We start from the raw sequence: 27,974 nt of genomic DNA, 5'->3' as shown, positions 1-27,974 counted from the left end.
ATGTTCAGCAAGTGCTACGTTGTGTTATTAAATGTCCTTTTTCTGGTGCGTGCGCTCTCGGCTCACGAGTGCACGCCGTGTAATCTCCGCACTTGTCCCGTCAAAGCCCCGCACGGCTGCGAGGGTGGCCGGACACTGGCCAGGGATCCCTGCGGATGCTGTGACCAGTGTGCCCGGCTGGACTGGGAACCCTGCGGCGGACAGGACTGGGCGCTCGGCTACTGCGCCCTGGGGCTGACCTGCGCCTCTGTTAACAAAACAGGAGCAGCCGAAATCCCAGAAACTGGAGTATGTAAAGGTGGGTAGTGCCCTTTTTTTATGAAATCATATAACTTTGGGTTGTATTAAAAGACTAAATGTGCTGCTGACTGCAATGAAAAGAGCTGTAGGTGTCAATTAATGTGGTAGGCAACCACCCCTTCCTTTAAGTGGCTTGAAGGCATCACCATTCAAATGTCAGTTAAGTCCTGACTGCAATGACTGTGTCAGTGTTTACCTTGTCCCTGGCTGCCTGGAGCAGCTCCCCAGGTCTGAGGGGCTCTTGACTGCCAGGAGAGGAGTCATGTTCAACTGCTCTTTCTTCTCCTCAAAGCTTCATTCACTCTCTGCTCACAGCCATCACAATACGTTTGGAAGCACTGATTTGGCACTCGGTTACACTTCAGCTTTAGGAGGCTCTGTGCTCTTTGCTTTACTAGTCAAAGAGGCATGCATACAAATAGGCAGTGAATTCAAATAAGCCAAAAATGATGGTTTGAGTTATGACTGCGTTTTTTTTTTTTTTAATGGACACTGTTGAATAATCCGCTTCATTGTCTGTATTGATTGCCACCACCATTGTAAAAGTCTCCTATCAGATTTCCATTGGCAATCTTGGGAATCCACAGTGTCTACCGGATCTGTTTCTTTCAAGCCAAACTTGTGGATGTGCTCCTTTTACGCACAATTTGAGCAACTTTCTGAACGTCAAAGTACCTCACAGTGAACGCAGTAAGTAGCGATGGCTTTCCCCTGAGGAACAAACAACCCACCCACCGAGCCCCTCCACCTGCAATATGTCCAGCCTGTTTCTGGATGATTGAAATGGACTGACGGGGACTGTAGGAGAGAGTAGGCAGCTCTCAGCGGATGTCTGGACGGCCTGATCCTGCCCTCTCACCGTCCCTCTGTGGGGTGGTCCAAGTCAGGGCTCCAGGAGGGTCTTCCGGGGGTCCCGAGCCCTTCCCAGGAGGCCTCGTGTACAGCTTCGGCTGGCGCCTGGAGGACAGCTCCTCGGCAAATTAACAGCTTTGGAGCGAGCGGCAGACCAAATGGCTCCTCTGATTGAGTGGTGCCTCTTCTGGTGCTCTGGCTTCAGGGGCCTCGGAGCACGCTGCTGACCCCTAAATCAGACACACGCACAAACACAATCTCAGTATCCTAGAGGGTCTATCGGTGGGGGTAAATCAACACCTCCCGGTGTGTTTTAAGGGGCCACAGTAGGCAGGCTGCTGGAGGCTGATCCCAGATTTCCCTCTTCAAGCTGCAGGGGTCTTAAAGTGATTAGGTGATTAGACTCGCAATCAGGAGTAAGGGGTAAATGTTTCCGCTTTCTGATCCCCCGTTTTTCTGCTCACAGTTTTGATTTTCTGGGTGGTTGGAATCTGTTAGCGTGGAGGCGCAGCAACCTGTAACAGGTGACATATTATATGAGGAGTATACCTTGGTAATGCATCATCATCTAGTTTATTAAACGGTTATTGTTGATAAGATTGCAACAACTTATTTGAATAGCTGTCGTTATTATTTAACTCCTGTGGTCAGCATTTGTTTTCCAGACCTGGAAATATAAGGACCGAAAAGGGTTGTAGCTTCCGATAAATAATACCTGTGATATTTATATCAGTTATTCTCATGAGGGCATTTGGCTGAGTCGTCTTGTGAGTACACCTGCTCTGGGGCACATTTATCTGGGCCTGTCCCCTTCTCATATTTGCTTCAGCGAGGTGAAATCGGTCAGTCTTTGTAGCTAACTTATTTGTTTTGATGCTCTCATTGTTTTCTCATTGTCTGCCCTCCCACACAATTTTCCAGCAGCTCTAGAGGCACTTAACATACCACGTAACAGAATGTCTATCTCACATGGACGCAATGTCCACTCGCATGCCTTCTATTTCTCCCTTCCTCTGGTATTATCTAATGTTTCAAAGACTTCCTTTTTAGCTCACTATCAGCCAGAGGGCCTCTAGAGGTCAGCTGTCTCATCCTGGCCCTGGATGCCAAGACAAGCAGTCTCAGTTGCTGAGAGAGGAATCCCCCTGGGATGAATCCATAGACCTTGGCTAGAGTCATGCCAGGCCAGATAATAGATAGCATGGTCAGACCAGACCAGGGTCAGACCAAAGGGGGGCTGAGGCAGACCAGCTTAGAACAAGCTGGGCTGACAGGGGTCAAGCAACAAATGAGTTAATGAGACAATGTCTTTAGTGTTCAGTCTGTCATTCATTGTTTTGACTTCTACCTAATTTTCGACATGCCAGATTTAGCACTCCACACAGGCAACCCTATCACCACCACCTCAAGTGAAAATACCCTCCCAGGAACAGGAAAGCCTCGGAATGGAAAAAATGTGGAGCTGAGGATCATTTTAAGGTGAAAGGAAATCACAGGGAAAGTTTTGGTGTGGTTTTATTCAAAAGGCTGCTTGTGCGTTGCCAGTCTCGCTGGCCGTCTGGGAGACTATTAACACACAGGCTGGCTAAAGGTAGTGTTGCCTTTACTATAGTGCCTGTGGGCATCACCAAGGAGTCCTGCACACAACCGACCTCAACTTGGGGAAAGAGTTTGATTCACTTCAACAGTAAGATTTATGACAGAAATAGTCCCACTTATTCTCATAGTGAAACATCTATTTTAAACAAATATGGATAAACATTTGTGTGGTAATATGATTTACAAAGCCAAGGAATTCCATTTCTTTCCAGTCACTTTGAGTCATCATGTTATTGTTTCTCTGAATCCTTAAGAGGCTTTATTTCAAGTAGCATTGCCACAGTAGTCCGATAAATATACCATAGTGAAACCTTTTCACCGGACCGTTTCCTCTGTTGGCGGTGTGCAGAGAAGAAAGCCAGAGTATTATGATAAGCTCCATTTGCGCTTCCACACTGTTGATTGAGGCCTGGGAGCTAAACGCCTGGCAAGGGGTTACTCAGGGTTACAGTTTGTCTCATCCTGTTTATTCTGCTGCCACTCTTAGTGGGATCGGACAACTGTGAAGGAGGGTAATTTGGGGGTGCAAATATGTGTTTATTCATGCATGCATGGGAAAGGAACACTGTGGGCAATGTGTACGTTGAGACACGTTACTCTCTCGTGCATTCCTTCCAATGGTGAAGCTCGGTCCAAGTTGGGCAATGCCTCAAGGTCCCATCTCGCTAGGCGAAGGAACAATAAGTTGTGCAAGTGGCGTTGGTACAGAGGAGGCGTTGCAGCGGCCAGCAGAGATGAAAACCCTGGGAGGGCCCCATGCTGTGGAACAAAAGCAAACAAATGGGCTCAATGGCTGAAGTAGTGTGGCACGACGAGGAGGGAGGGGGGAGGAGGGGTGGCAGCCCAGAAAACTAGTCACTTCAGTAATGGTGGTGCCAGGGCAATGTGTTGCAACCGAAGCTGTAAGCTGGCTAACCCTTCCGCACTTTTGGGGAAACAAATCTCGGTTCTTGGCACATTTTGGCTTGCGATGACGCTTTATCTGTAACTCTGCCCAGTGTTTCCTTATTCCCAGTTCAAATGGTAAACCCCAGTCCAAGCGAGAAGCTCATGGTCTTCCCCGACTCTAATGTCCTCTGTTCTCGCCCTCGCAGCGCTCCCTGAGCATCATGAGGCAGGCCTGGAGGACGAGCGCTGTCCCCTGATGACAGGCTGTGAAAGAGCCGGAGGTCAGTGTGTGTGCGATGCCCGTCACTCCTGCCTGGGCTCTTTCACCTACCCGGACCAGGAAACCTGCATGAAGGCCAGCAAGTCAGGTGAGCCCTGTTCCCCCATCACACACGTATGTTGAAACACTTGTGCATGTGCGCACACACACACACACAAGGACAGAATCTGAGTCAGAGGGAATAATACTGTCCATTGAGAAGAGCTAATCCATAACAGATGTGGCTCTAAGGTGACTAATGCTACTTACATATCATAGTGATGACACACGCGCTAAGGCTTTATGTAGCGGTCCCCCACAAAGATTTGAGTGGTGCCATTGTCTGTGACTCATTGATGACTGTGGTGTGTGTGTGTGTGTGTGTGTCCACGGCGGGATTTCAGAGGGTCGAAGGCACGAGCACCGGGAAAGACACAGAGAGAAGTATGTGGGACCATCCAACCCGGCCTGCATGTTCTCTGGGTGTAACCTGACCTCCGAGGGCTGTGTGTGTGAGTCTCAGAGCTGCCACCACCACTTCTCCTACATCAACCGCAGCCAGTGCCAGGAAGCCGCAGGTAACCTTCACATGACCTGCAACTAGAACTGACAAACCACACAGCAGCATTTATTCATTTTCAACCAATTTAGTGTCGAAATGTGCAGATTTATACCCGAGTCTGAAGTGTCTGCAACTACGAAGTTACTTTTCAACAGGATTTCATCGTTCATAGCCTATGCTAAGTATAAACATTGCTATAAAGTATGCTACAGCTTTGCCCCTCTCTTGTAGTATAATTCCTTGTCTCAGCCCATTATGTGTGACAGGAAGCATATTGCCGGCGACCAATGGGAACCGTGTGACTATAAAGGTGGTTACCTTTCATATTAAGCAATGGGTTCCTTTAAAGATGAAGTGCTTAAGACTGTGTGTGTGTGTGTGTGTGATTGCACAACTGAATCTCCCTGAATATTTACATCGAGTCCCCCGGGAAGGCTGAACAGGCACATCGCATAAAAGCACTGCACTTCCCATGATGCCATGGGAAAAGTAACGGGGGAGGAGGTTTAGGGAAAGAAAGAGACCGATGTAATGGAAAGAAAATCAGAAGGAAAGATAGAAGGTGGGACAAGTCTCGAAAAGCTCCACAAAAAAAAAGAGAGCATCTCTTGAATGATGTGTGACAATATAAGAACGGGTGTTTACCTCCATGCGTCGCACCCTCCATGATTGACACTTCTGAGTGCAAACTGTTATTGGCACAGAGTTTAGCTTCCTCATTTGGACTGTGAGGTGTCTGGTAGAGAGACGGGCGCAAAGTGTCTCCTGACTGACACTGTCTAAATGGGACAGGACTGCCAGTGAGCGAACTCACTGCACCCCTGAGTTCGTTGGGTAAACTTCTTCTCACTGAACAAGCAGGAAGCTGAATCCTGAAGAAAAATGTCCCGCTGCAGTAGCGAACAGATTAAGTCCAAAGTCTGTGACTGTGACTGTTTTTATCTTCACGTTGCTCCCCTTTGATACTCTCTTTGAAATGTACTTACATTTCAGACCAAGAACAGCGATTAAGATAGACAAAACGGTGTCTGGCAACGTGCCACGGTAACATATTTGAGATTATTTAGTCTGCGAATATCACAACATTTACACTACGGCCGTGTGGATGTTCTCGATCAGTATGTCCCACAGGAAGTGTGCTCGTCAAACATGATATTGTTTAGACGTAAAATCATTGAGGTCTAGCGCTACAGTGAAAGATATACTGCTGGCTCTCTGTTTTGTAACTCCCTCATCTACAAAGCGGACGGTGACAGTTTAAACTCACACCATCGAAAACTGTAAACAACATTTTTCAGCAGCTTATGAGTTCTCAGTGCAACACACCCGCCCTTCTGATGGCCCCTCATTAAGGAAGAGACCAGGATGTGTGCGTCTGTTATGTCTGCAAGTATCCATGTGCATGTAGACAGATGCACACACGTGGTTATATGTAATCACGTGTGTGTTTGTGCTGTCTGTGTGTGATAATTAACTTGTTTGTCTAGATGTTCCCGGCAGAGATTTTCCCTCCGTCTGTCACCAGCACGAGTATCCTCTGCGACCCAACCGGGACTCTGTGGTTAGGATCTTATTCACTCAGTGCTGTTGGACTCCATAGAGGCGGCGTCCATGAACCACTCCTTGTCTTGAGACACAAGCAGTTATTAAGAAGTGTTAGCATGCCCTGCGAGTGTGTGACAGCAAATGTATCCTCTAAACCGGCTCCCAGGGCATGGAAGCTCCACTAATCGGCCTTCACACACACACACACACACACACACACACACAGCAGACCCTGTGTCCCAACATCAGTCGGAACATCGATTCTCCTCTCCAATAAGCTCACACATGGAAATGGTTTGTCCATTCACGTTCTCTCTGACTCACTCAGTGGTCTTGTTAGTTCACCCCTCCCCTGTGACACACTGTGATCTGTTAAAACTCAACATTTTCTCTGCTCCACCACTGTTGGTGTTCAATCTCCTAACGTCGCTTCGTGTTGTTTCAGCGGGATCCTGTTCTCTGCCGGTCTTCAAGACGCTGATGTAATTCAATCAGAAGCAACAGACGTAATACCCAAATGTCAGGGAAAGAGGATGTGATAAGTGTAAGAGAGGGAGGGGGAAGGCAGACGCAGGAAGATAGGAAATCGCAAGTGAGGCCGACCATTTTGTTGAGGTATTTGTCTCATGTACAGGCCCCAGGGTCTTTGGCAGGGTGGTGTTCGGTAATTTTACACTCTAGGATGGTTTACATATTTCATTTGTGATAAGGCAAAGTGCTATTTTAAAGGAATTCCCCTGCTGTTGCTCACTGTTGGAAAAAAGCGAGCATTTTGGAAGTGTTTAGGTGATTCATACAACTGGCATCGCTTAATACTAACATTTGCTCAGAAATAGTGACCGTTGAAAACCCAAGCAATGCAGAAGCAGTCAGGTTGTCTGCTTGCTTGATAGTGTGGATAGAATAGAGTAAACTATGTCCCTCACACGTGGAAGTTCACGAGCGGTTCATCAGACGGGGAAGCGGTGCCCACTACGATCGCACGGCACAAACTGAGCTTGTTCCCACCAATCTTCCCACCTTTGCCACCTCCGTCCTGTCCCTCTCTGCCCTTGTGAATGAACTGTTAGTTCTGCTTGGCTGCAGCCTCTTTGTGGCACAGCTATTACTGGACAAGCCAGACCGCCGCCACCGGCTGGCAGGGGCGCGAGACGTCTCAGCGCTGTGTGTTTGTGTGCCGTCTGCGGAAGCCGCGGCCCCCTGTTGTACCCCGCAAGCTGCTCGTTTCCCAGTGTGTGCCTATTTGTATATGTGTGGGTAGGGATCTCAAAGAGGAAACAAAAGTCCTGTGTGGCGAATGAGACAAAGAACTTCCCTTAATGGCATGTTGGGGTGGCTGTCTACCAGCTCACGGCTCATGGTCTGCGGTGAAACCAAACCAGCAGTAAAAGCCAAGACACACACACACACACGACGTCTCAGGCCATTCCTGCATGTCCCTATCCCTCACTCCATTCACTAAATCTTGACCTAAAAGCCCAGACCCATTCTAACTGCTGCTTAAGTCAACTCCTTTCGTTCCCAGTTATTTTTCATCCATCATCCGCCATTCTTTTCTCCTGAAAGGGAACAAATCCAAACAGCCAAATCCAGAAATAACTCAACTGCCTGTTCCACAATGTATTCAACAGCCCAGGTCTGCTATACACATGGTGCATGTTTTTAACTATAGTGTTGCTTGAGTGACAGTACATGTGACAACTATTCAATCATGTCTCCCCTGTGATTCCCACAGGATTTTGTTAGACTATGGGGGGGTGGACCTCGGACCCTCTATACGGGTCCTGGGAAGGCTCCCCCTACATTTTACACTTAAATGCATCAATCTGGTGCACTATGAGAGCAAAATTAAGAGGCTAGTTTAATGAAGAACTTTGCGCTCCTGTAAACAATTGTGTTGTTTTAGCAGTGGTGGAGTGTAACAAAGTACATGTAGGCTCCTCAAGTACTGTACTTGAGTATAACATTGAGTATAGCTACTCAACTACTAGTTCCACTTTATACCTCTATCCCACTGTATTTCAGAAGGAAATATTGTACTTTTAACTTCACTGCTACTATGGTAGTGATGAACACATTAATGCATCAATAATTGTAATCCGATGATATACACCTATTGTAAATATAATATTTGAAATTGGCCATTGCATAATAAGTATACTATTACTTTTGGTACTTGAAGTATGTAAGTTCAGGTTTTATTTTACTGAAGTAACGTTTACTTCTGGCTATTTTATTATATACTATTCTAAGTATAAATATGAATGGTGAAGTCACACAGATTGCGCAATGAGGACAGTCTGTCCTTCCCTGCAGGAAGAGGGCACAGCGAGCTTTCAGTTCACGGCCCCTGGAACGGGGTGCTGTAAAGCCGACACGGCCAAAGTCATGATCCGCTTTCACCTTCGATGCCAAACAAGAGCCAGTGGAGAAAATGCGCACGTAGAGAGCCAGCCGTTGAGAATTGTACAAATATTTTCAGTTCGTTATGAAATGATGGCGGAGTAAAATAGACTATGGCGGGCCGCCACAGTCTAAGTAATTAATGGGAAACGCGGTGCCCAGTGCTTTATGTTCAGTAACCCGGAGCAGAGTAGAAGCATTTTGTGCCTGGTGTAACGATTAACCAAGCCTCGTGTTGAGCACTGGCCCTTCAGTAAGATTGAAGTCCCTCGCGGTCTCGGCCATCGGCCTAATCTTATTGGCCATCTGACGGCAAGGAAAGGGTGTGTTTCAATGGAATGTACACTTGCTGTGCACACACACACAAACACATGAAGTATCCATGTGCAAATGTGCACCTACATGTGGACATACTCATTACCTCACCCAAACATGCTCTTTCACAGCTGCCAGCGGTGTTACGCAGGACACTGAGATCACGATTTTCATCTGCAAATATTTAGCCAAAGAGCGAGAGAGCAAGGCGAGCGGACAGCAGATGCAGGGCTGCCGGCTGCTGCGTGCCTTCGCCCGTCTACCTCAAGATTCTGACCACGGTGTGAAGTTCCTACAAAGTGTTTCGGCCTGGTGACCCCGCCGGTGCCTTTTGGCCTGGACCCCCCCCCCCCTCCCAGACCTGCTCCTGCGGTCCTCACACACGTACTCACACACGCTGATAACCACTGGGAACAATGCTGACTTTCTCAGCTTTAACTGCTGAGGGCACTGGGCCACAGCTTTACGTGAGGGACGGCCCTGATGTGTCCCTTTTGCGGAGCAACTTTATAAAACCTGAGGACAGACCAGAAACCCACGGAGGGCAGCTGGACTGAGACAGCTTTGTTCTCCGCTGACTTGCTTCCAAAGTCAGTCAGTGAACAGAACTCACATTGTGCGCATTTTCCATGAGTAAACTCAGGCTGTCAACACAGCCTCCTCTGCATGGCCGAGCCGCTCTGGTTTAAGGAAAGACTGCGCTCCTTGTACCCGGGCTTGAAGAGAAGAAAAACCCATTTAGATAGGAGGTGTTTTTCTTTATTCAAAGAGCTGCTGAGATGCCAGAAATATCCATTGTTAACAAAAGAGACCATTCTGCGGTAATTAAGCAATTTCCGTATCCCACCTCTTGCAGACCAGCGTCAGGGGTGTGTGTGTGTGTGTGTGTGTGTGTGTGTGTGTGTGTGTGTGTGTGTGTGTGTGTGTGTGTGTGTGTTTGGTGCAGGTTGTGCATTGAGGTCAAAGTTTTTTCCATTCTTTGCTATACTACAGTTGTTGATGAGCATATTGCCTAATCTGCAAAGAGAATTTCTCAAGCATACCAAATCAGGCCTTTTGTGCTTGTGCAAGCTGGAGTATGGCCACCATTGTGATACGAAGATTGGTTCTGTGGTGGCTGACTCTCTAATTACAACCATTTATGCTCAGGGATAGAACACAAACAGCACAGGGTAAAATCCATTTGCTGCTGACTTTTCCCATTCTCCCTGTCTGCCTATTGTGCTTATGAATGTGCCAGCTAGAAAATTATATTAATTGGACCTTCAAGGGCTGGACCATTTCCACGGAGGGATACAAGTCTATTCATTTGAATGACAATGGTATGTCTGCCAGCTGCTTTTCCCAGCACACTCTAACCCCAGTCATTATCACAACTGAAGGCGTAATCAGCCTTCTCCAGGACACATACAATACATAGAAAGTGTTTGTCAGAGCAGAACGTTGTGGAAGATCGTCCCAGGGCATTCTCCTTGGCTTCAAGCAGTGTGAGGTTTTCATATGCAAAACCAGTCTTCAACTGAGCAGCAGCAGATTTCGTTCGACTTTATTGGAAGTAAAACGTTCACCAATCAGCGCTTCCAACTGAAGTTTATTTAACTCCTGCTTAGGAATTAAGCCAAAACCCGTTAAAAGGGTTGTAGCCTCCCTTAATTCAGGGGTTTTCCCTTCATTTTCTATGAGACTATTCAGCTACAAAGTTTATCAATGAGCGCTTTGTGGCGGTCCTCACTGTTCCCAGGTTGCTTGAGTAAACAGTACAGTACAGATACCTCACACTCCTGCTCTATTTATCTGGAGCCAGAAAAATTCAACGTTTCCCCTATCCTCAATTTCATCTGTCAGAAATGTTACCCCCACACACCCAAATACAGCAGTCACAGTCATAAGACCCTCTCCTGCATGTTTATTCTAGGTCAGGTAGGCATCAAACGGGTACTTGACCGAAAAGTCGGCAGAGCATCAGGTCTTAAGAGCTGGAGGGGTTGATAATATACAGTATGAATTAGAGGTCTGGCTCTGGAGTTGAGGACTGGCAGAGCAGAATCATTATCAGGGGATAGTCTGAACCCTGAACTGCTCACCGGTTCAGTTTCCCACATCTTGTGGCAAAATCCAGAGGGATCCATTTACAGGTCTTCAAATGTCAGGGATGAGGCACATCCTCTGAGAGACTCGTGTTGCACTGCGGAGCCAGGGCCAGTCTGGGAAGACCATCAAGAAAACTCTGCTTCAGGGGGAAATACTACCAAAACCCCTAGCGCTGCTTGTTATGCAACCTTGGCCTGTATCAGTCTTTCTCTTCTAAAACTCTTCTTGATTTAAACTAGATAACCAGATTTTCCTTTTTCTCATCCATAATTTCAGTCTCACTCTCAGCTGTCAACGTGCGACAAAGTGTGTATTTACTGTAATTTTAGCAAGAGATCTGAGAAATTGCTCATTGATTGACAATTATAGGACAGGACATGCATCTGCTCTCCCCAGTCCTTCTCTTCTGCCTGCACTGTATACATTACAGTGACACTGAGAACCAAAATAAACACATCCCTTTGGTTTGGGTAATCCAATCTTTGTAAGGTAGCTACTGTTCTCATACAATGGCTGTACAGAGGGGCGCTCCACTTTTCTTTTCCTGAACAGGCTCCAAAATACACCCCTGAGCCCCTTGCCCAGATTTCCAGTACCCCTGCACCTCTTTCCCCGTTAACAAGGGGTATCAGAGCCATTATGTTGGCTCTGGCAAATGAAAAGACAAACACATCCTGGTATGCTAAGTGAAGGGGAGATTCGAAACTGGCAAGAAGAAAAGCTCCGCTGAAGGTTGGCTGGTATTAATGACTGGTTTTAGAGCGTGAGAGGCTGTTTGGATTGTGAGCCTGGCTGGGTGGGATCAGAGGCCCGTAGACAGGATATGCACAGAGCCTTGTCGTGTCTAGAGCTCCGCTCTCACTTCTCTGACAGGATGCTGTGAGGCTGCCACGGGCTGAAGTAGGGATCTGATGACTGCGCACAGTTTGTGTTGGGTGACTGTGTGAACTCAGCCTTTAAACCGTAACACGAGTAGCGCTGTTCTAAAGTGACTCAACTGACACTACAAGAAGCCTCACACACACACACACACATGTGCAAGCACAGAAAAACACTCCCTCCTCTTGGAGAACAGTGTGGGGACTGTCAGAGCCTACAGCAGTTGAAGGTGTTGTCTTACAAAGGACGACGAACTATTAAAAAGATGTAAAAGCCATGTCCCTTTTACTGCACCGCATGCAACATACCACCTGTATCCTAATGTGAACGAGCATCCATTACTGTGTGTTTCAGCGGAGCTGAGGTGTGCCGGGGTGATGTGTCCTGCTCTGCCAGTGCCCTCCTGCCCCAAGGGTTCAGTCCTGACCAAGAGTTACACGCCCCCTGCTGGTTGCTGCCCCTCCATACTGCCCCAGTGCACTTGCGACCTCCGTGCCTGCCACAAGCCACAGTGCCCGAGCGGACAGCGCGCCGTACCACTCAGCCAGGCCAGCGGTCAGCCAGGAGACTGCTGTGATGTCTTCGAGTGCCAGAAAGGTGATTGCGCTGAACTTCACACTACACGAGCTGCTCTGATTGGCCTCCCACTGGGGGTAGCAATGGCACAGTCGGTGTGAGATTCATCGCTTTTGAGGAAGCAATTATTTTCCTCAGAGTAAGGCTTTCCTCCCTGCTGACCTAACGTCCACAGATGAAAAGGAAAGTTGCTGATTGGATAATTACTGTTGGGTTGTTTATCAGTTAAGACCATGGTTCAAAGACATTTTTTTAAGGGGTGTATCCACAATATTTCTATTGCCTGAAGGGATATTAAATATAATGGGTCTTTCAAAGCAAACTGCTGGTCTGAAGTACACTCTTGTACCATTTTCTCACCTGGTGAGAAAGAGACGGGCCGAGAGAGAGAGAGAGAGAGAGGCGATGTGGAGCACAAATAGAGAGAGCTCAGCGCTCTCTGACGTGGCCCAGAGGCAGCCAGAGGAGTCAGGAAAGCAGGGAGGGGACCTGTGGTATTGGTCTGTTTACTCTGCGCTCCCAACTAATATTCGCTGTTTTACCAACAGAACAAATTCCCATTCTGGCCCCTCCACATGCATAAATGAGTGCCGTGTCCCGGAATTAATGGACTTAACGAGCCCAGTGACCAGAAAAGTGCTTAGGCTACGAATTTGCTCAACAGAAGTGCAGTGTCAAAGGGTTGCTGTCTGGTCACACGTCCAAAGGGAAAAGGTTCAACAGTTCATTGATGGGAATGCTTTTTATGTGCTCCAGTCTGCCAGTGGGGAGGGTAATCGAGTCCGGCAGGCCAGCGGGGGCTGAATGGCAGCCGTGGGGGCCATGGGATCAGTGTTTTGATAACAAGTGTCTGCTGCTCTTTGGGCCTGGGGCTTGATGCCTTTTGTGCTGCGCCTACCATCCGTTAGGCCTGCATGACTGCGCGACGTGTCAGAAAGCTCCACAGACCGGGACATGGCCAAGGATACAAACTGGGCCTCCGAGTCATCACCCCAGTCCTGCATTGCCCCCCCCCAAAGCACTGGCTAAGAATACTGTATCTTATGCATATTAAGAGTGAGTTGCTTCCAAATACCGTACGTATCCTCTACTGGAACGCCCTTTAACTCGACACCCATGGTCCATCCGCTCAGGCATGGACTGATTAACTTGTTTCCATTGCCCACTTGGCCGACGATAGACTCTTTCCACTGTTGGCTGTATCTGAGTGACAGACCAAACCTGGCAGCAGCGTCCTGACCTGACGTCATCTGATGTTACAGATGATCCTGTTGGGTTCTGTTTAGCCGTTGCCTGCTGTTTATCAACACTTAGCTGGCAAATATTCTGCACATGTCCCCTGTAGTAATCCCTGGACGGAGAGTAGGTTCAGGACTGCACATGCTCTTTTGAGATTTACGCTGGTGTTGAGCAATAAGGCTGAGATCACCATGCTAAGGTTCTCAGGGGGCTCAGCTTGAGGTTGTTCTGAACACGCAACAACCGGCATTGATGATTGGTTGTTGTGAAATAAGCTAAACTTGTATTTCTACATTGGATATTCATAGCTGGTCAAAAGTATCAACAAACAATTGATTTGAATAAATTCCATAATTATTTTTCTCTGGGAAAAGTTATGTTTCTCACTGTGGATTGGCTTCAATCGGCTGTAAACCCTCGAGAAGCGCCTGTATGATACTCAGTTATGAATGATTTAGACAAGCTTAGGGTCAATGTTTTAGGGCCAATTTATCTCCATATCAAATCCTCACCTCAATTTAGAGAAGACCGAGCATCACAAAGCATGACTGGAATTTAGACTCTGCCGCAAGTTGTTTTAGGGATTACCATTAACAAACACTGCGGAAATCACATGTGAGCATCCCCTCATGTGACTTCCTCTTGCTTCTGTGAGCGTTAAAAACCGTTGCCGTGCCTTTTGATTTCAGGCAGCTGAAGTGCTTATTGAATTTTCTCTGCTTGGTTTTGCTGCACGCAAAGCAGGACTGCAGGGATGCCGAGAGAGAAAGAGGAAAGGGCAGAAAGAATGGAACAGAAAGAAAGAGAATAAATGATCAACAAATTGTCTCAGCTCTACTTTAAACTTAGTTGGCCCACCTGCTTTGAATCAAAGTGCAGTGCTGGTTGTCGGGAGTTGTCTGCGCTCAAAGGTATGGAGTACAGATGCCGTCGTAACCTCCGCCTCTCATTAATAAAAACTGCTGGCCCCACATCTGCCTGCATCTGTGCAATGCATTTACTCGCCTAACTAGTGTAGCTACTCCTCTGAGCCTGGAGACTTTCTTACATAATCACATTGCTTCACTCCCCTAATGTTGGAGTGGATTTGATGAAAAGTTGCTGCGTGGTTTGTCAAGATCGTAGAATGTAGAGTCACCTAAACCACGGCGGCTCATTCGACTGTGTAATCTAGTATTGCCGTTGAGATGGTGTAATCCTCCTGCTACTTTTGGTTTCAATACTACCACCATTTGTTTTGAATAATCAACCATGCCATTAACATTTCGTGGAAATTGCAACTTGATGTTATCGTAGATATCTCTGTACAGATTCAGCCTTTAAAGGCCAAGTGTGAAATGAACTAGTTTTCCTGTACGCATTCTGGTCTTTACTGGGCTTGTTTGTACACAAGACCAGACCTTGGTTTTCCAACAGTGCTGTAACTAAGATCATTTTATGTTATAGTAGAGGGAACACAGTGGAAAGCGGTTCTAAGTGCGTGGATGCATTGATTCCCTCCACCACCACACTGAGCCCAGATTCTGCCAAAGCCTCAGACCCACTACTGTTTTATTTTACTCGTCACTGCAAGAGTTCGACGCCTTTTCAAGACTCGATAGATCCCTGTGAAATTCCTCCTCATGGACTTGGCTTGCTTCATTGTCTGATAAATGCCATTCCACCCCACAGGCTTAAGCCATCAGTGTCTGCCTCAGCAACATTTAGTTCAGATAAACACTTCCATCAAAAGCAGAAAAGGAATGGATGTGTTTATGCATTTTTAATTGGTTGTATACAGTCCTGATAGTCTCTCACTGATCAAGCTTGACATTTGTGATTAAAAACAGCATTTTTCTGATGTATAGTCATGAGAAGAAAATCCTTGAGTTAATCTTTCCAAGTGTACAAATGCACCAGTGGACATGTGACAGGGTACAATGCCTATGCTTCAACTGCAGCGTGTTATACATTACCACACCCGCATGCTTCCATCTCAGTTAAAGGTTGCTGCAGCAGCTGTCTGATTCCTCTTGTCCTTGTTCTTCTCCTCAGTCTCTCCAAAGTGCGTCCACAATGGGAAGGAGTTTTCTGAGGGACAGGTGTATCGCATGGACCCCTGCTGGCTGTGTCAGTGCCGGGGAGGAATCTCCTTCTGCTCCAAGGCCGAGTGCGCTGAGCTGGACTGTGAAAACTTCTACATTCCTGAGGGCGAGTGCTGCCCTGTCTGCATAGGTATACACGTGAACCTTTTTGATTTTGTTTAGACGTGGCAACTTTTTTCTTCACTTTGAAATTGGGATATTCAGATTGAAGCTTTCGAGGTTTAAGCTACGGATGATGTGGAATAGACGAGGAGGCCTGTGTGGCCAGCTGGCAGTGGGAAGTTGGTGCAGGTAGAGGGGGTATCAAAATTCAACATGCCCAACACCTACATCCAGTGACCCTACTTTAATGGCTTCCTCATATAACCAGTTTCCACAGTTGTTAACATATCTGGCAAACAAGACGCACACTAAAGAGCCAACCAGGGATTCATTTCCACTGGGGAGACTAAAGAACATAAAAAACTCTCTTTCAGAGTGTACGGCTTTGCTTTGTAATATCTGGTTCTGGCTTAATGGGGGGAATCCAATGGCAAAACACATGTGGGGAGCCAGGTAGGGAGCTCTGATATGCGCACTTGTTAAAAACGGGCTTGCAGCGCACATGGCGACCACATTACAGTCTGCCAGAAGCCAGTGGATGGAGACGGTAGCCGGTTTTAGCCTCTGGCCGCTTGGCTACAGTTGATTGGGCGCATGAGAGCGAGAAGACAAAGAGCAGGACGGCAGAGGAGATTATGTTCAGGCAGTGTTAGAGTTACACCTGGAATATGTACATGCATGTAGATCGGTATTGAATGCTTTCATCTTCTACTCATGGAAAGCTTTTCTTACTTACTGCATGGTTCTAATCAATATTTCTTACAGGAGTTAAAATGACTATTTGAAATACCTATTAATGATAAACCCATAGCGAATCATCACTGGACACTAACATTTTTCCTCATGAATCCCCTCAGCTTCATGGAAGTGAAATGCTAAAATCCTGAAGCAACCCTTTTAAAGTTTCAAAATAAGGCTCATAGTGCAGCGGCGATAAAGAAAAATGGATCCTAACCAGGTTAATCACTGCCAGATGGAAGGAACTTCAGCAGCCAAAACTCAGCTGGGATCAGATAGGGCATATAGGACCCCCTGTGCACAAGACACAGCACACTTTCTCCCTCTGACACGCATTCAATAAGCCGCACCAAACTCATAAACACACAGAAATATGAACACGCTTTAGTTTCACACTGAAGCACAGAAAAAAAATGCTGAAACCTACTTCTAACCTGCCTCCGTTAAAAATAAACAGTGCAACAAAAACAATTAAAACTGTTTATAGTAAATGGAAAAAAAGGCTTCCACAGTCGGCCTCAGGCATTAAACACCACCTCCAGCTGAGCACAATGGCCTCACAGATTGGCTTTGAAACTCTGCCAAACTAATTCAGCTCTCAATACAAAGTGCTTTCTTTTGCTCCGGACCAAAAACTATCAAACGCCTTCAACCTCAAGGGTCACGTCTGAAACTCACATGGATGAGTTCAAGCTTTCAGTCAAAAGGTGAGCGGACACGGTGGGGACCATTCTAAATGTCATCACCCTTTCTGTTTTCACAATGATCAAATCTCTCTCAGGACGTCGCGGCAATACCCTTAAACATGTCTCATTTCAACTTGAATCCCTATGTATGTTGTCGCAAAGCCAGGGGCCTCTCCCCACTTGTAAATGTAGATTAAACGTCTAAATTCAACAGCTCTTGGTGAGAAGCCAGTTTCCATATCTCGCTAGCTCCCTCATGGAGTATCCTGCTCCCTTCAGCTCTGCTCTCACTCTGTCTCCTGTTAATTCAATTACAGTAGAGGATGTAGTATACGGTACATTGGACTGTAGCTTGGGTTTAAATACAATTCATAGCCAAAGAAAACTATACATGTGATTTTGCTGAAAATCAGATCAAAGACTCTCCTCCTATTTTTCAACCTGAACCAACAATTAGGGTTGAGCGATATGGAGAAAATGAAGTAGCACAATATTTTAGACCAAAGACCTCAATGACGATACTGAAGGGTTGACCATTGGTGCTTTTACTAAACGTTGACAGATGACAGAACAGCTAGAACATTCTGGTGAGTTCAGAAAATCACATCACTTTACTGTAACGCGGCCTTCTAAACCAGGAAAAGACAACACTTTAAGATATCCAAAATCTAAGACGATATCCATTCTCATTTCACAATATCAATATATTGCCTATCCCTACCCACAACGTGTCTTTCTGTCCTCTCAGATGTGGAGTTACTGTCGATGGACAGCACAAAGGCCAGTTGCTGGGTGAATAACAAGCTGCGGGCCCACGAGGAGCAGTGGAAAGAGGACGACTGCACCTTCTGCCAGTGTGTGGATGGAGAACCACACTGCACGGCCATGGCCTGCAAGCAGAGCTGTCAATACCCCGTCAAGATCCCCGGAGAGTGCTGTCCCTTCTGTGAAGGTAGAGAGAGTTGTGCTGACCTTTTTTTATATTAATCATATTTAATGTGCAGCTCATAGCAATGAGGTACACGTTAGCCCACATACCACATGTCGGAGGCTCCTGTGGCCCCGCAGCTTCGCTACAGAGGCCGTGTCGGCATGGGCTCATTAAAGAGGAGGCCACGGAGCATTCTTCAAGCTGCAGGGTTCTTTGTGTTCCTTTATTACCCTTGCCCGCCAAAATGAGACCCACCTGTGTGTGTGAGCCTGTGCTTTTAACGCAGTAGGCTGCATAATTGAAGTGGATCTTTTTTTTTTGTGAGCGTAATTAGTTACAGCTCGTTGGGCTGCTGGTCCTCCCACTGAACGTGGCAACAGACTTTTGACGGGAATAGCTATGGTGCAACGTCTGTGCGTTCCAAACTGTCCTCACTTAGTCACAATAAAGCTGGCCCTGATTCAAGAGCACTGGGATGTCTCACTTCATAGCCCTTCCTCGAGCTCAAGCATGCTTTTTAGACACAATCAACTTATTAATGGGAGACGGAGAGGTAGAACCCCCCCTACAGCGCGACCCACCCAGGTGTAATTGCTCTACATTTATCTGTAATCACTGTTTAGTCCAAAATAAGAGCAGTGTAAATACGTAGCTATTACAGTTGGCACAAAAAGCATCGATGAGGAAGAACACCTGAAGGGATCCGAGCACACAAATATATTTTTAAAAAAAACAGAGAGAAAGTCATAACAGAAATCCCAGCTTGTTCTTTGTATAATGTTGCTCTCATGCAAAGTTCTTACCCTCCATCGTCTCTTTTGTTCCCTAGAGCCTTCTTACGAAACAGTTAGCCCCCTGCTATGCCCTCCCCTGGAAAACTGCTCCTTGTCAGGGAAGGACTGCCCCTACGGCTTCCAACAAGACACAAATGGATGTCTGCTCTGCCAGTGCCTCAACAGTAAGTTCACTCTCCTGGCTTTACGTTGAACATAAGGGGTTAAAGTTTCAGGCACTGACTCGCAAAAGCATGAACATCATACATCTCTTCTGACATGCTGCTTCTTGTATTATAATGGTGGACATACAGCGCTGTAGTTAACCATTTGCTCATGCTGATTTCAACACAATTTACCAACCACAGCAACAAAGACATGTTCATATTGTGACAGTTTATTTGCACACATGGCTACAGTCTTCTTCTATGGTTCTCTGTCACAAGAATGTTCCCATGAGAAGCCCCATCGACACTTATGTCTTTGCCTTTGATGGATTGTTGTGCCCCTGGTCAGATGACCTCTCCCTCAACTCTTTCAGATGACTCCTGCCCTGACCTGGAAAAATACTGTTCCCTCCAATGCCCAATGGGATACAAGATGGATGATTTTGGCTGTGAGGTGTGTGAGTGCAGCATTCCCGTGCCCAAGTGCCGACCCTTGACCTGCACCAAGACCTGCCCCTATGGATATGTGTAAGTGTAACTGTGACCCTGAGGGTTTGTCCTTTCTCTCACGATCTGTCATCCATGTTTTTAGCATGTTTAAAGGCAACTTCTAAACGTATACACAAGTGGAACGCCATCAGACCCACTCTGTCTAAACTATATACAACTGATGAGTAATAATAAGGTAATAAATAAGGTGAGCTATGCACTCAACGATGCCTGAAACGTATTTTTAGAATCACCAAAGCATCAGGCATCAACAGTCTCAAACAGAAAAAAGTCCTCACACAACTCTCTGAAGGTCAAAGTTCCTCCGTGAACACAGAAGTCACCGCTGGAAGATCCGCACGAGCACGTTAGCAGACTTGAAATGCAGCGAAGTACAATACTTGAGATGAACAGTAGCCTGCTTATCCCTTCGTGAGAGGCGGTCAGTGTCTGTTCGTGACCAGTATCCTGGTCTAAAGGAAGTGGAACAGGCTATTACAGGGTATCCAAGATCAAAGGGGCTACCTTGGTGGCAAATCCTCGGTCTCTAAATCTGTGTGCATGTTTGTGTGTAAGATATTCACTGTGAGGTCCTCACCAGCCTCTCAGCCCCTTGCAACTCATCTCCTCCCAATGCCATTTTACCCGATCAAACATCTGGAAGTGCTCTCTACTGGGACGCTTGGTCTCCAGGCACCACTCTCATTTCATAAATCATCATGCCGTCTCAAAGCAACGATCAAAAACGCATCATCTCCACCGCGCTCTGCGGAGCCAAGGCTCGAGATGGGCTCCGATATGTCTGTGTGGGATACTAGAGGACAGGGTGGAAGAGAGGATGAGGGGGACCCTGTGGGGGGGAAAGAGCAGGAAGTCGTGGCTTTATCTTTCATAAGCAGCTGTTTAGGTCTGGCCTCAGAAGTCTGAAGTCCTCTCAGAGCTTGCCAGCCTGACAATGTAAATCTGTCTTCTCACAGAGGACCTCTGCATGCAGCCACCACAAAGAAACAAAAGGCACAAAGAATCCCTGTGTTTATATTGGTGTACTGTAATGTTCATATCCAAAACTGAAGGTGAAGCCTTCCAAAACCGGACGAGTGTAAACTGTGTGTCACCACGTACTGAACACGGCTCTCTGGTGTCGGCAGTCCAGGTGAAGAACATTCTCAGTGCGGTTTCTACGGCTGAAGTCGTGTTTTCCCGTCCATCATAGCTATAAAAAAAATCATCACTGTAACCTCACGGGTCATGAATGGCATTCTTCTGGTCATCACAGATGCTGCACACTGGAAATTGTGCCGAGGCAGCAGTGCCAGGGCCCCGGGGCCCCCAGAGCCTCCCCGAGCCCCTCCATCCCCCTGGAGCCCAAAGCGCTGCTTGGCATTCCACACACCATCTTTAAACAAAGCCTTGCTTTAAGGTCGCAAGCACTCTCTGTCTCTGTATTTGTACAGTGAGGCACTGGCCAAGCCCTCCCAATGTAGTTTCAATAGCGGTTACTGCTGTTTCAGCATAGATAGGGTCCACTGTTTGCTGAGCCTGAGATGCTCGGTCCTCTTTATGGGACACGGCACCGTCCATGGGTTCGAGGGCTTCTTTTATTTATGCTGCCCTGGCAGATTAAGATTAATAGAGTCATTACCCAGTCCTAGTGAGGCCACTGCTTCATAAAATGGGTATCATCACTTACCTCGATGGGGAGACGCGAGGGAGGGAGGCTAGCTGGGCGAGAGAAGCTGAATGAGACAGGAAGGCATAGAGGTGGCCGGGGCGAGAGACGTCTCAGTTTAGGTCATTCTGTCCTCTGGGTTTTTTCCGTCCGCCCAAGGCTCTTGGAGCAATACGGATGGCATCAGAGTGAATTGAAAGCATCTGAATTGGCTTTAGATTGCTCCTTCCAGAGTCGTTGGGTTGGTATGATGTGCAAACCACAGGGATGTCACGTGTTGGCCTTTTTATTCGGCCTTCTTCAAAGGCGGCTAATATAGAGAGGGGAAATCCGGTCCAGATGTTGATTATACCAGACTTGAGCATCTGGGTTTCCCTCGATCACAACACCACGTTGCTCCCCAGATCTCTGTTCATCTCGGAGATATCCTCAATGTGAAGCCGGTTTTAAACGATTCGAGCTGCACCGACGGGAGTGTCTTATATATTTTACTTCCTGACATGTGCTTCAAGTGGTGTAGTTCGTGATGTGTTTGCTTCATCATGTGTTGCCCTACAGGAGGAACAAGCACGGCTGTGAGATGTGTCGCTGTATCAAGTGTCCTCCCTTCACCTGTGACAAGCACTGCAGCGACGGCTACAGACAGAACAGGAAGGGCTGCTCCATCTGCATGTGTAAAGGTACCTGACTGGATACGACCGCAATAGCAATAATGGTTTGGGGATGATTGCTGATGTGTTTCACGAGATATCGGGATTGGTTATGGATTGAGCGATTTTGGATGAACCGTGCTGGTTTGGAAATATTGACCAGCCTATGGTCACCAGTCTCAGGCCAAGACTTTTCCTCATACATATATGATATATCAATATATCACCCCTACTTTCAATTGATCCGAGCTACATCTTACGAGTTCTATATATATTCTGTACGGGGTAGGAGAGCTCTGTTAGCAAGTTGATTTCCTGTGACCTTCTGGTGCTCTTCTGAGGAGATCTTCATGTGTGCTGGTTTTGGTTCTTGTTGGTGTTTAGCTTTATCCACAGGCTGTGTGTGCAACTCTAATTACATTCCTCTAGTTTGCAGGCGCCATATTTGTGCTGCGCCACATTTTAAGAGATGTTTATTTTGCCAGTTTAGCTGTATTATAAATATATACTTGAGGTTTTCTTATGGTGAGTTGATCAGTGCAGCTGGCACCTCGTCTCCACAAATAGAGGGACGCCACACAGACGAACACCTATAAACTGCTGTTTACCTGATTTGGAAACTCTTGTACCAGTGTCTCTCTCAGGACTGTTAAAATATTCAGGGATAGGAAACGTTTTCTGGAAGTATGTTTTTCTTTCTTTTCGTGTGTGTGTGTTCTTTAAAGATTTAAATAGACAAAAAACATCTGCTTGGACTCTGCAACATCGTTCAGTTCACTGTTTGTTCCAGATCCCGGAGGATTCCTACTAACTTAGAGAGCCATGCTGAGTTTAACACATGCTGTTGCCAGTAGCCGGGCCCCTTCATTAGTGTCCCTCAGCTACAACATATTAGTTTTTGTTTGTCAGTTGACAAAAATTGTGGGGAATTATCAAGATTAATTTCTAGCTGGATTAAAAATGGATCATTGTGACACAAATACATATTCCTAACTCAGGCTTGTTCTTGTGTATGGAATGATAACCATTCACATCACTTTAGCCTCTAATGAAATTGGACATAAAACAATACAACTGGCATGTTATAGGATACCTTAGCAGGCTATGTTGTCTTTTGAAGTTTTGCACAGCTGTTCCACAAGTCCTCAGCCAGCCCAGTAATGTCTGAACCTTTCATGTTTGTGTCTTCAGAAAGTAGCCACGTCCCAAGCACCACTGCCCCTGCCCCGATTCCCAGCTATTGCCTCACCTCCAATGGGCACCGCTACGAGGAAGGCGACGGCTGGCACGACGGCTGTCGTGACTGCTACTGCCACTCCGGACGGGAGATGTGTGTGCTCATATCCTGCCCCGTGCCCAGCTGTTCTCATCCAGTTGTGAGGCCTGACCAGTGTTGTCCTACCTGTGAGGGTAAGTCTCTGCAACTCAAATGTGACTTTATTTTAGACCCCGTTTTAAATTGCAACCAGTTTTTTTTTTTAAAAAGACTATTTCTGGTTCTTATAACTTGAGTCTTATTTTTTGTAATTTGAGACATTATCCCTGTCGGTAACCAGGTAATTATTGTCATCAAGTTAATTGTCGTGATCTGGGAATGTGGCGACATAGTCACACGGCTTTAAACAAACCCCCAATAAAAATGATGCCCAAAACTACAAAGGTTTTAACCAATCTGATTCATCCTTCATTTGGAAAAAGCACATTCTACCGTGTCAAAGTTCAATTTGACTGTTTCTCATGCTTTTTTTTCTCTTGACATCAAGATCACCGCTCCATGTGTCAACATACAATATTTTAACCTTTTTTTTTTTTTGTATCTCCGCCAAGGAGGTTATGCTCTCGGTTAGGTTGGTTTCTTTGTTTGTCAGTATGACTATAGAAAAACTACAGGCCCAATTGCCAGATTCCCAAGGAAGAACCCAGACATTTTGAAGTGATTCTTAATCACAGGGCGGATACACATATTATGTTTCACTTTCGTTAACATTGCCAGATAGTACTTGTCCTTAGGGGAGGTCTGCGCTCTCAGAGTGCCCTTCGTTTTAAAATTCAATTTGACACTCAATTACTTGCTAGAAATGAGTTGTAATTAATACACATGCCGGCTTGCACGCACACACACAATCACACATCTGCCAATACAAAGTATACAGTCCTCTATTAGCTCACTCAACACAGAGCGTTGGATCATTAGCCAGCTTTTAGGCCTTAGACTGGCTGGTTACTTAATCTCTCTAACACACAGTCTCTGTCTGTTTCTCTTAAAAAAGGACGGCACAGTGATCCACACCCAGACTTTTTTTTTATTTTTTATCCACAACCCTCCGACTCATGCATGATATTTATGGAGGAGTGACTCAGTTGGCTGTTCAAATATTTAGGAGTGAAAGAATGTCTACAACTTTCAGGAGCTACACACAATTTTGCAGTCAGGGGACAACAGGCTAACTCTTTGCAGATGTCTGCTACTCTGCTGGACAGAAAGATGTTTTCAACTAAAAATCTACTTGGACACCACTCTAGCTTCTTTTTAATGGCTAGTGGTTTCCCATGCATCTTTATTCTAATAGCCTATGACTCAGTTTGCTCTCTTGTACTCTCTCTTTACTTCATCGTGTCAGAGCTATTGTTATGAATGAATTGTTGTTGACTAAAATGTGAATTTGACATGGCACACACATGACTGTTTCCTTTCTTTCCCTCCCTCCTCTTTCTACTGTAGATGAGTCAGGCAGCGGTCAGCTAGAGGGGATGGACATGGTGGTGTGCAGAGCACCTGGGGGGGAGTTTTATGTGGAGGGGGAAACCTGGAACCTGGACGAGTGCACACGGTGCACCTGCAGGAAGGGACGTGTCCTGTGCGACACCGAAGTGTGTCCCCCGGCTCTCTGCCAGACACCCATCAGGAACAAGGACACCTGTTGCCACGTATGCCCAGGTAACAGAATAAATGGCAACAGGAAAAGCAGTGGTAATTTCAGATAAAAAAAACCTCACAAGTTGGGGTAGTGGGTGGGGACGTGTAACTCTGTTTTAGATGTGCTATCAGCATGTGGTTTTGGAAGGTCTTGCATGTTGCATTCTGTCGAGCAGTTTAATGTCAGGCGCACAGTCTCATAAAGAAACCAGCCAAGACCAGTTTACATAGTGCTCCTCCAGGCAGGCAGCAGCATACGTGGACTACTTTCACCCAGTGGTCCAAAACTCTCCTATAGCTGGAAGGGCGAGAATGTAACGGATATCACTGAATCTCTGCTATTCCCCCGGTTATGGGAATAAACTTTGACACAAACATCTTGCCCAACGCAAAACCACACACATATTTTATTTACAACTGTACCCAAACACTCAAGCCTCTTCTCATACACTTAGAATCAACATATCAAAGTACTCCCGAGCTTGAGGCCCACAAATCAGCAACGCATGACTGCGCCCGAGAGCTGCTCCTTGAGAATGCCGGCCCGCCTTATCTCCGTGCATCTCCCTTCACAAAAGCAGATTGTCAGAGGCCAGCCTTTGATATGTGTATGGGCATGGTCACCAGGAATGTGGAGGATAATACACATCTCACTGACAGGCCCTGTGATGTATGTATACAGTAGGGTAGTGCAGTGTGTACACGCTAACTAACGTCTTTGGTCGTGAGAAGGCCATAGCTCTCAGAGCCGCGGGGGTCTGATGAGAGGCAGCGATAAGGCCTTCGACTGAGCTGTGTTCATGATCAACATACAGTAAAGCATCTTCTCTCTAACGTAACCCTAAAGCACCAATAACCTTAGTGGATTGAGATGTTATACAGCTGGGATAAGTGCAGGAGTCATGTTGAAGCAGGCCACTGACAAAGCAGCTATATATAACTCAGACAAAATCTGTTTTTTTCTTTGAAAATGGCAAGCTAAACTTAGGCTATAACCTTACATTGCCAACTCCTATGAAGTGAGGAAATAGGCTGGAACACAACGTAGCACACAGCCCTGTGTCTTACCTGAACCGTTTGTGTATTTTCCTTCTTAACCCGTTTTATATGTACGTGCAACCACAGAGGAGACGCTGAGCCCCTTGCTGCCAGTGAACAACAGCCAGCAGGAGTACTGCATAACCAGCGATGGAGACGTGCTGCTGTCTGGGGATTCCTGGAAGGCCAACGTCTGCACCAGCTGCACCTGCAACAACGGCACCATTCAGTGTTTCTCTCAGCGCTGTCCGGCTGCCAACTGCAGGGTGCCCGTCTTACGCAAGGGCCAGTGCTGCCCACACTGTCTCGGTGAGTCTGGAGGTGCGTCTCCTTAAAGAGAAAGCGGCCTTTATAAGTATTTGTGCCAAAGAGGCCACTTTTAGTAATTTTTTTTTTTTTTTATTTCATTCAAAATAAACTCAACAAAACTGCCATCCTATTTATAACAAGCGGTCGCACTGGAACAAGGCACAGCTTGTTGATGGGAAAGTTGTAGTTCATAATGCTACGTGTCAAAAAGAGGGCCTGACTGAGGGAAGGCCAGCTTCCAGACTCAATGTGTATGCGTTTGCTCGTTAGACGCAGCCACTCTGGCGCTACACGGGCAAACACCCATCATTCGCAACAACATTCCATGTGACATACACACACGGTCCACTCGGAGCAAAAACATTCCTCGAGCATCCGCACATTCACACGTGTTTCCTGTCCCCGGCTGAATCGGCCCGCAACACTCTCTCTGTGGCGGCACAGGAAGGCAAAGCTCCATGTCAGCTTTTCCTATAGAGGAAAACCTCAGCATAGGCTCCCATTGTTCACCCTGATATGTTGCCGTTTTTTTGGCCTTTTGTTTTTGTTATTCGCCCTGTGGACAACAGAGCTAGTGACGTAATGCCTTTACAAAGCTGTACAGTGGAGGTTAAGGGGGACGGCGCCCGTAAACGCAGCTTATGAACAGAGACGCCAGGTACACCAACTCACAGATGGAAATGATGATGGTTTTTGTAACAGATCTTACCCCCCGTTTGAACAGAAATTACGACGTCAGTGCCGGTGATGGTGTCTACCAAAGCCCCCAAGACAACAGCCAGTATGACAGTGGAGAGCGCGGTGTGGATCACCACTGTCACTGTACCGCCCATCATTACTGATACAGGTACCAGCTCATTGAATCCCTCCACACACACACACACCTCTCCCTGTTCACCTTCAATACACTGAAGTAGTAACCCCATCCTAGTCATTGGCATCATTGTGGCAACTCTCCCTGCACATGTTTATCCTTTTAAAGAGTGTTTGGGATACCTTGTTAAATGAGTGAAAGTTAACCTAACTCATGCTGAATTAAAACAGAGGTTAATGGACGCTGTTTCTCTTGAGACACCCACAAAGAATAAGCTGTTATCAATGTAGGTCATTTACATCATGAAAAAGCCTTATGTGGGACAGATATCTGATGTCAGAGTTGTCCTGTGTCCCACAGATGAGCCAGGTTGGCGGGAGAATTACCCCAGCCAAACAGAGATGGCCGTCATCTACCAATCAGCTGCCTGGATCCTGGCAGGTCTCCTCTTGGCCATCATCATCTTTCTCGCCGTGGCGTTACTCGTCAATAAGAAAAAGAAGTGGGTGCAGATGTCCTGCTACAGTGCACCAAAGAAGGTGAGGAGTTAATCTACACATGATATAAATCAGTTTGTTGTTTTTGAAAGCTTGAAATGATGATAAATTAGACAGACTCCCTCATAAATATCGTGGACAGTGTTAATCTGAGGATGGACCACAGGGAGTTTTCCATCTTCTGATACCAGTGATAACATTGTCATGACATTAGGCTGCACTTTCAACTGGAACAAGGTCATGTCCATCATTAAGTCTACAACTCGACCATGTAATGAGGTTGTCGTGCCGTCTCGTGCGAGCTGACAGACATTATTAAGCTTTCATCATCAATCGGCCACGGCGACTTGAATTATGGCGTCAGTCTAACAACAAGGTGTTGTGCTCGTTCTCCTTTCCCTGCACAGACGGTGATCCTAAAGAAGCACGTCAACACGAACTCGGTGGTCTACATGGAGCCCTCCAAGGAGAACAAATTTCAGAATGTGAAGAACGACTGCGGCATTATCCATTTCTCTCCAGAAATGAGCTCCACGTGTGCGGACAGGATGACCATCCCCAGGGCCAAGCTGAGCATGGGCAACAACTGGACGCCGCGCTAA

The 27,974-nt window shown here is 46.6% G+C and overlaps 1 protein-coding gene across 1 annotated transcript; it reads left to right on the top strand.

The window, feature by feature from the left end:
- Nucleotides 1–27,974, top strand: LOC306735735 (cysteine-rich motor neuron 1 protein; the record flags this gene model as incomplete). Its single annotated transcript, XM_079217273.1, has 15 exons — nt 1–298; nt 3,846–4,007; nt 4,303–4,476; nt 12,048–12,290; nt 15,543–15,722; nt 17,867–18,070; nt 18,879–19,007; nt 19,364–19,517; nt 21,706–21,827; nt 22,989–23,207; nt 24,520–24,735; nt 25,840–26,061; nt 26,786–26,908; nt 27,236–27,414; nt 27,780–27,974. 15 exons carry the CDS (start codon nt 1–3, stop codon nt 27,972–27,974), a joined length of 2,820 nt encoding a protein of 939 aa, XP_079073399.1.

This window comes from Taurulus bubalis (genome assembly GCF_910589615.1).
Source record: "Taurulus bubalis genome assembly, chromosome: 4".
NCBI classification, from domain to species: domain Eukaryota; kingdom Metazoa; phylum Chordata; class Actinopteri; order Perciformes; family Cottidae; genus Taurulus; species Taurulus bubalis.
This window is presented reverse-complemented; position numbering and strand designations above follow the sequence as displayed.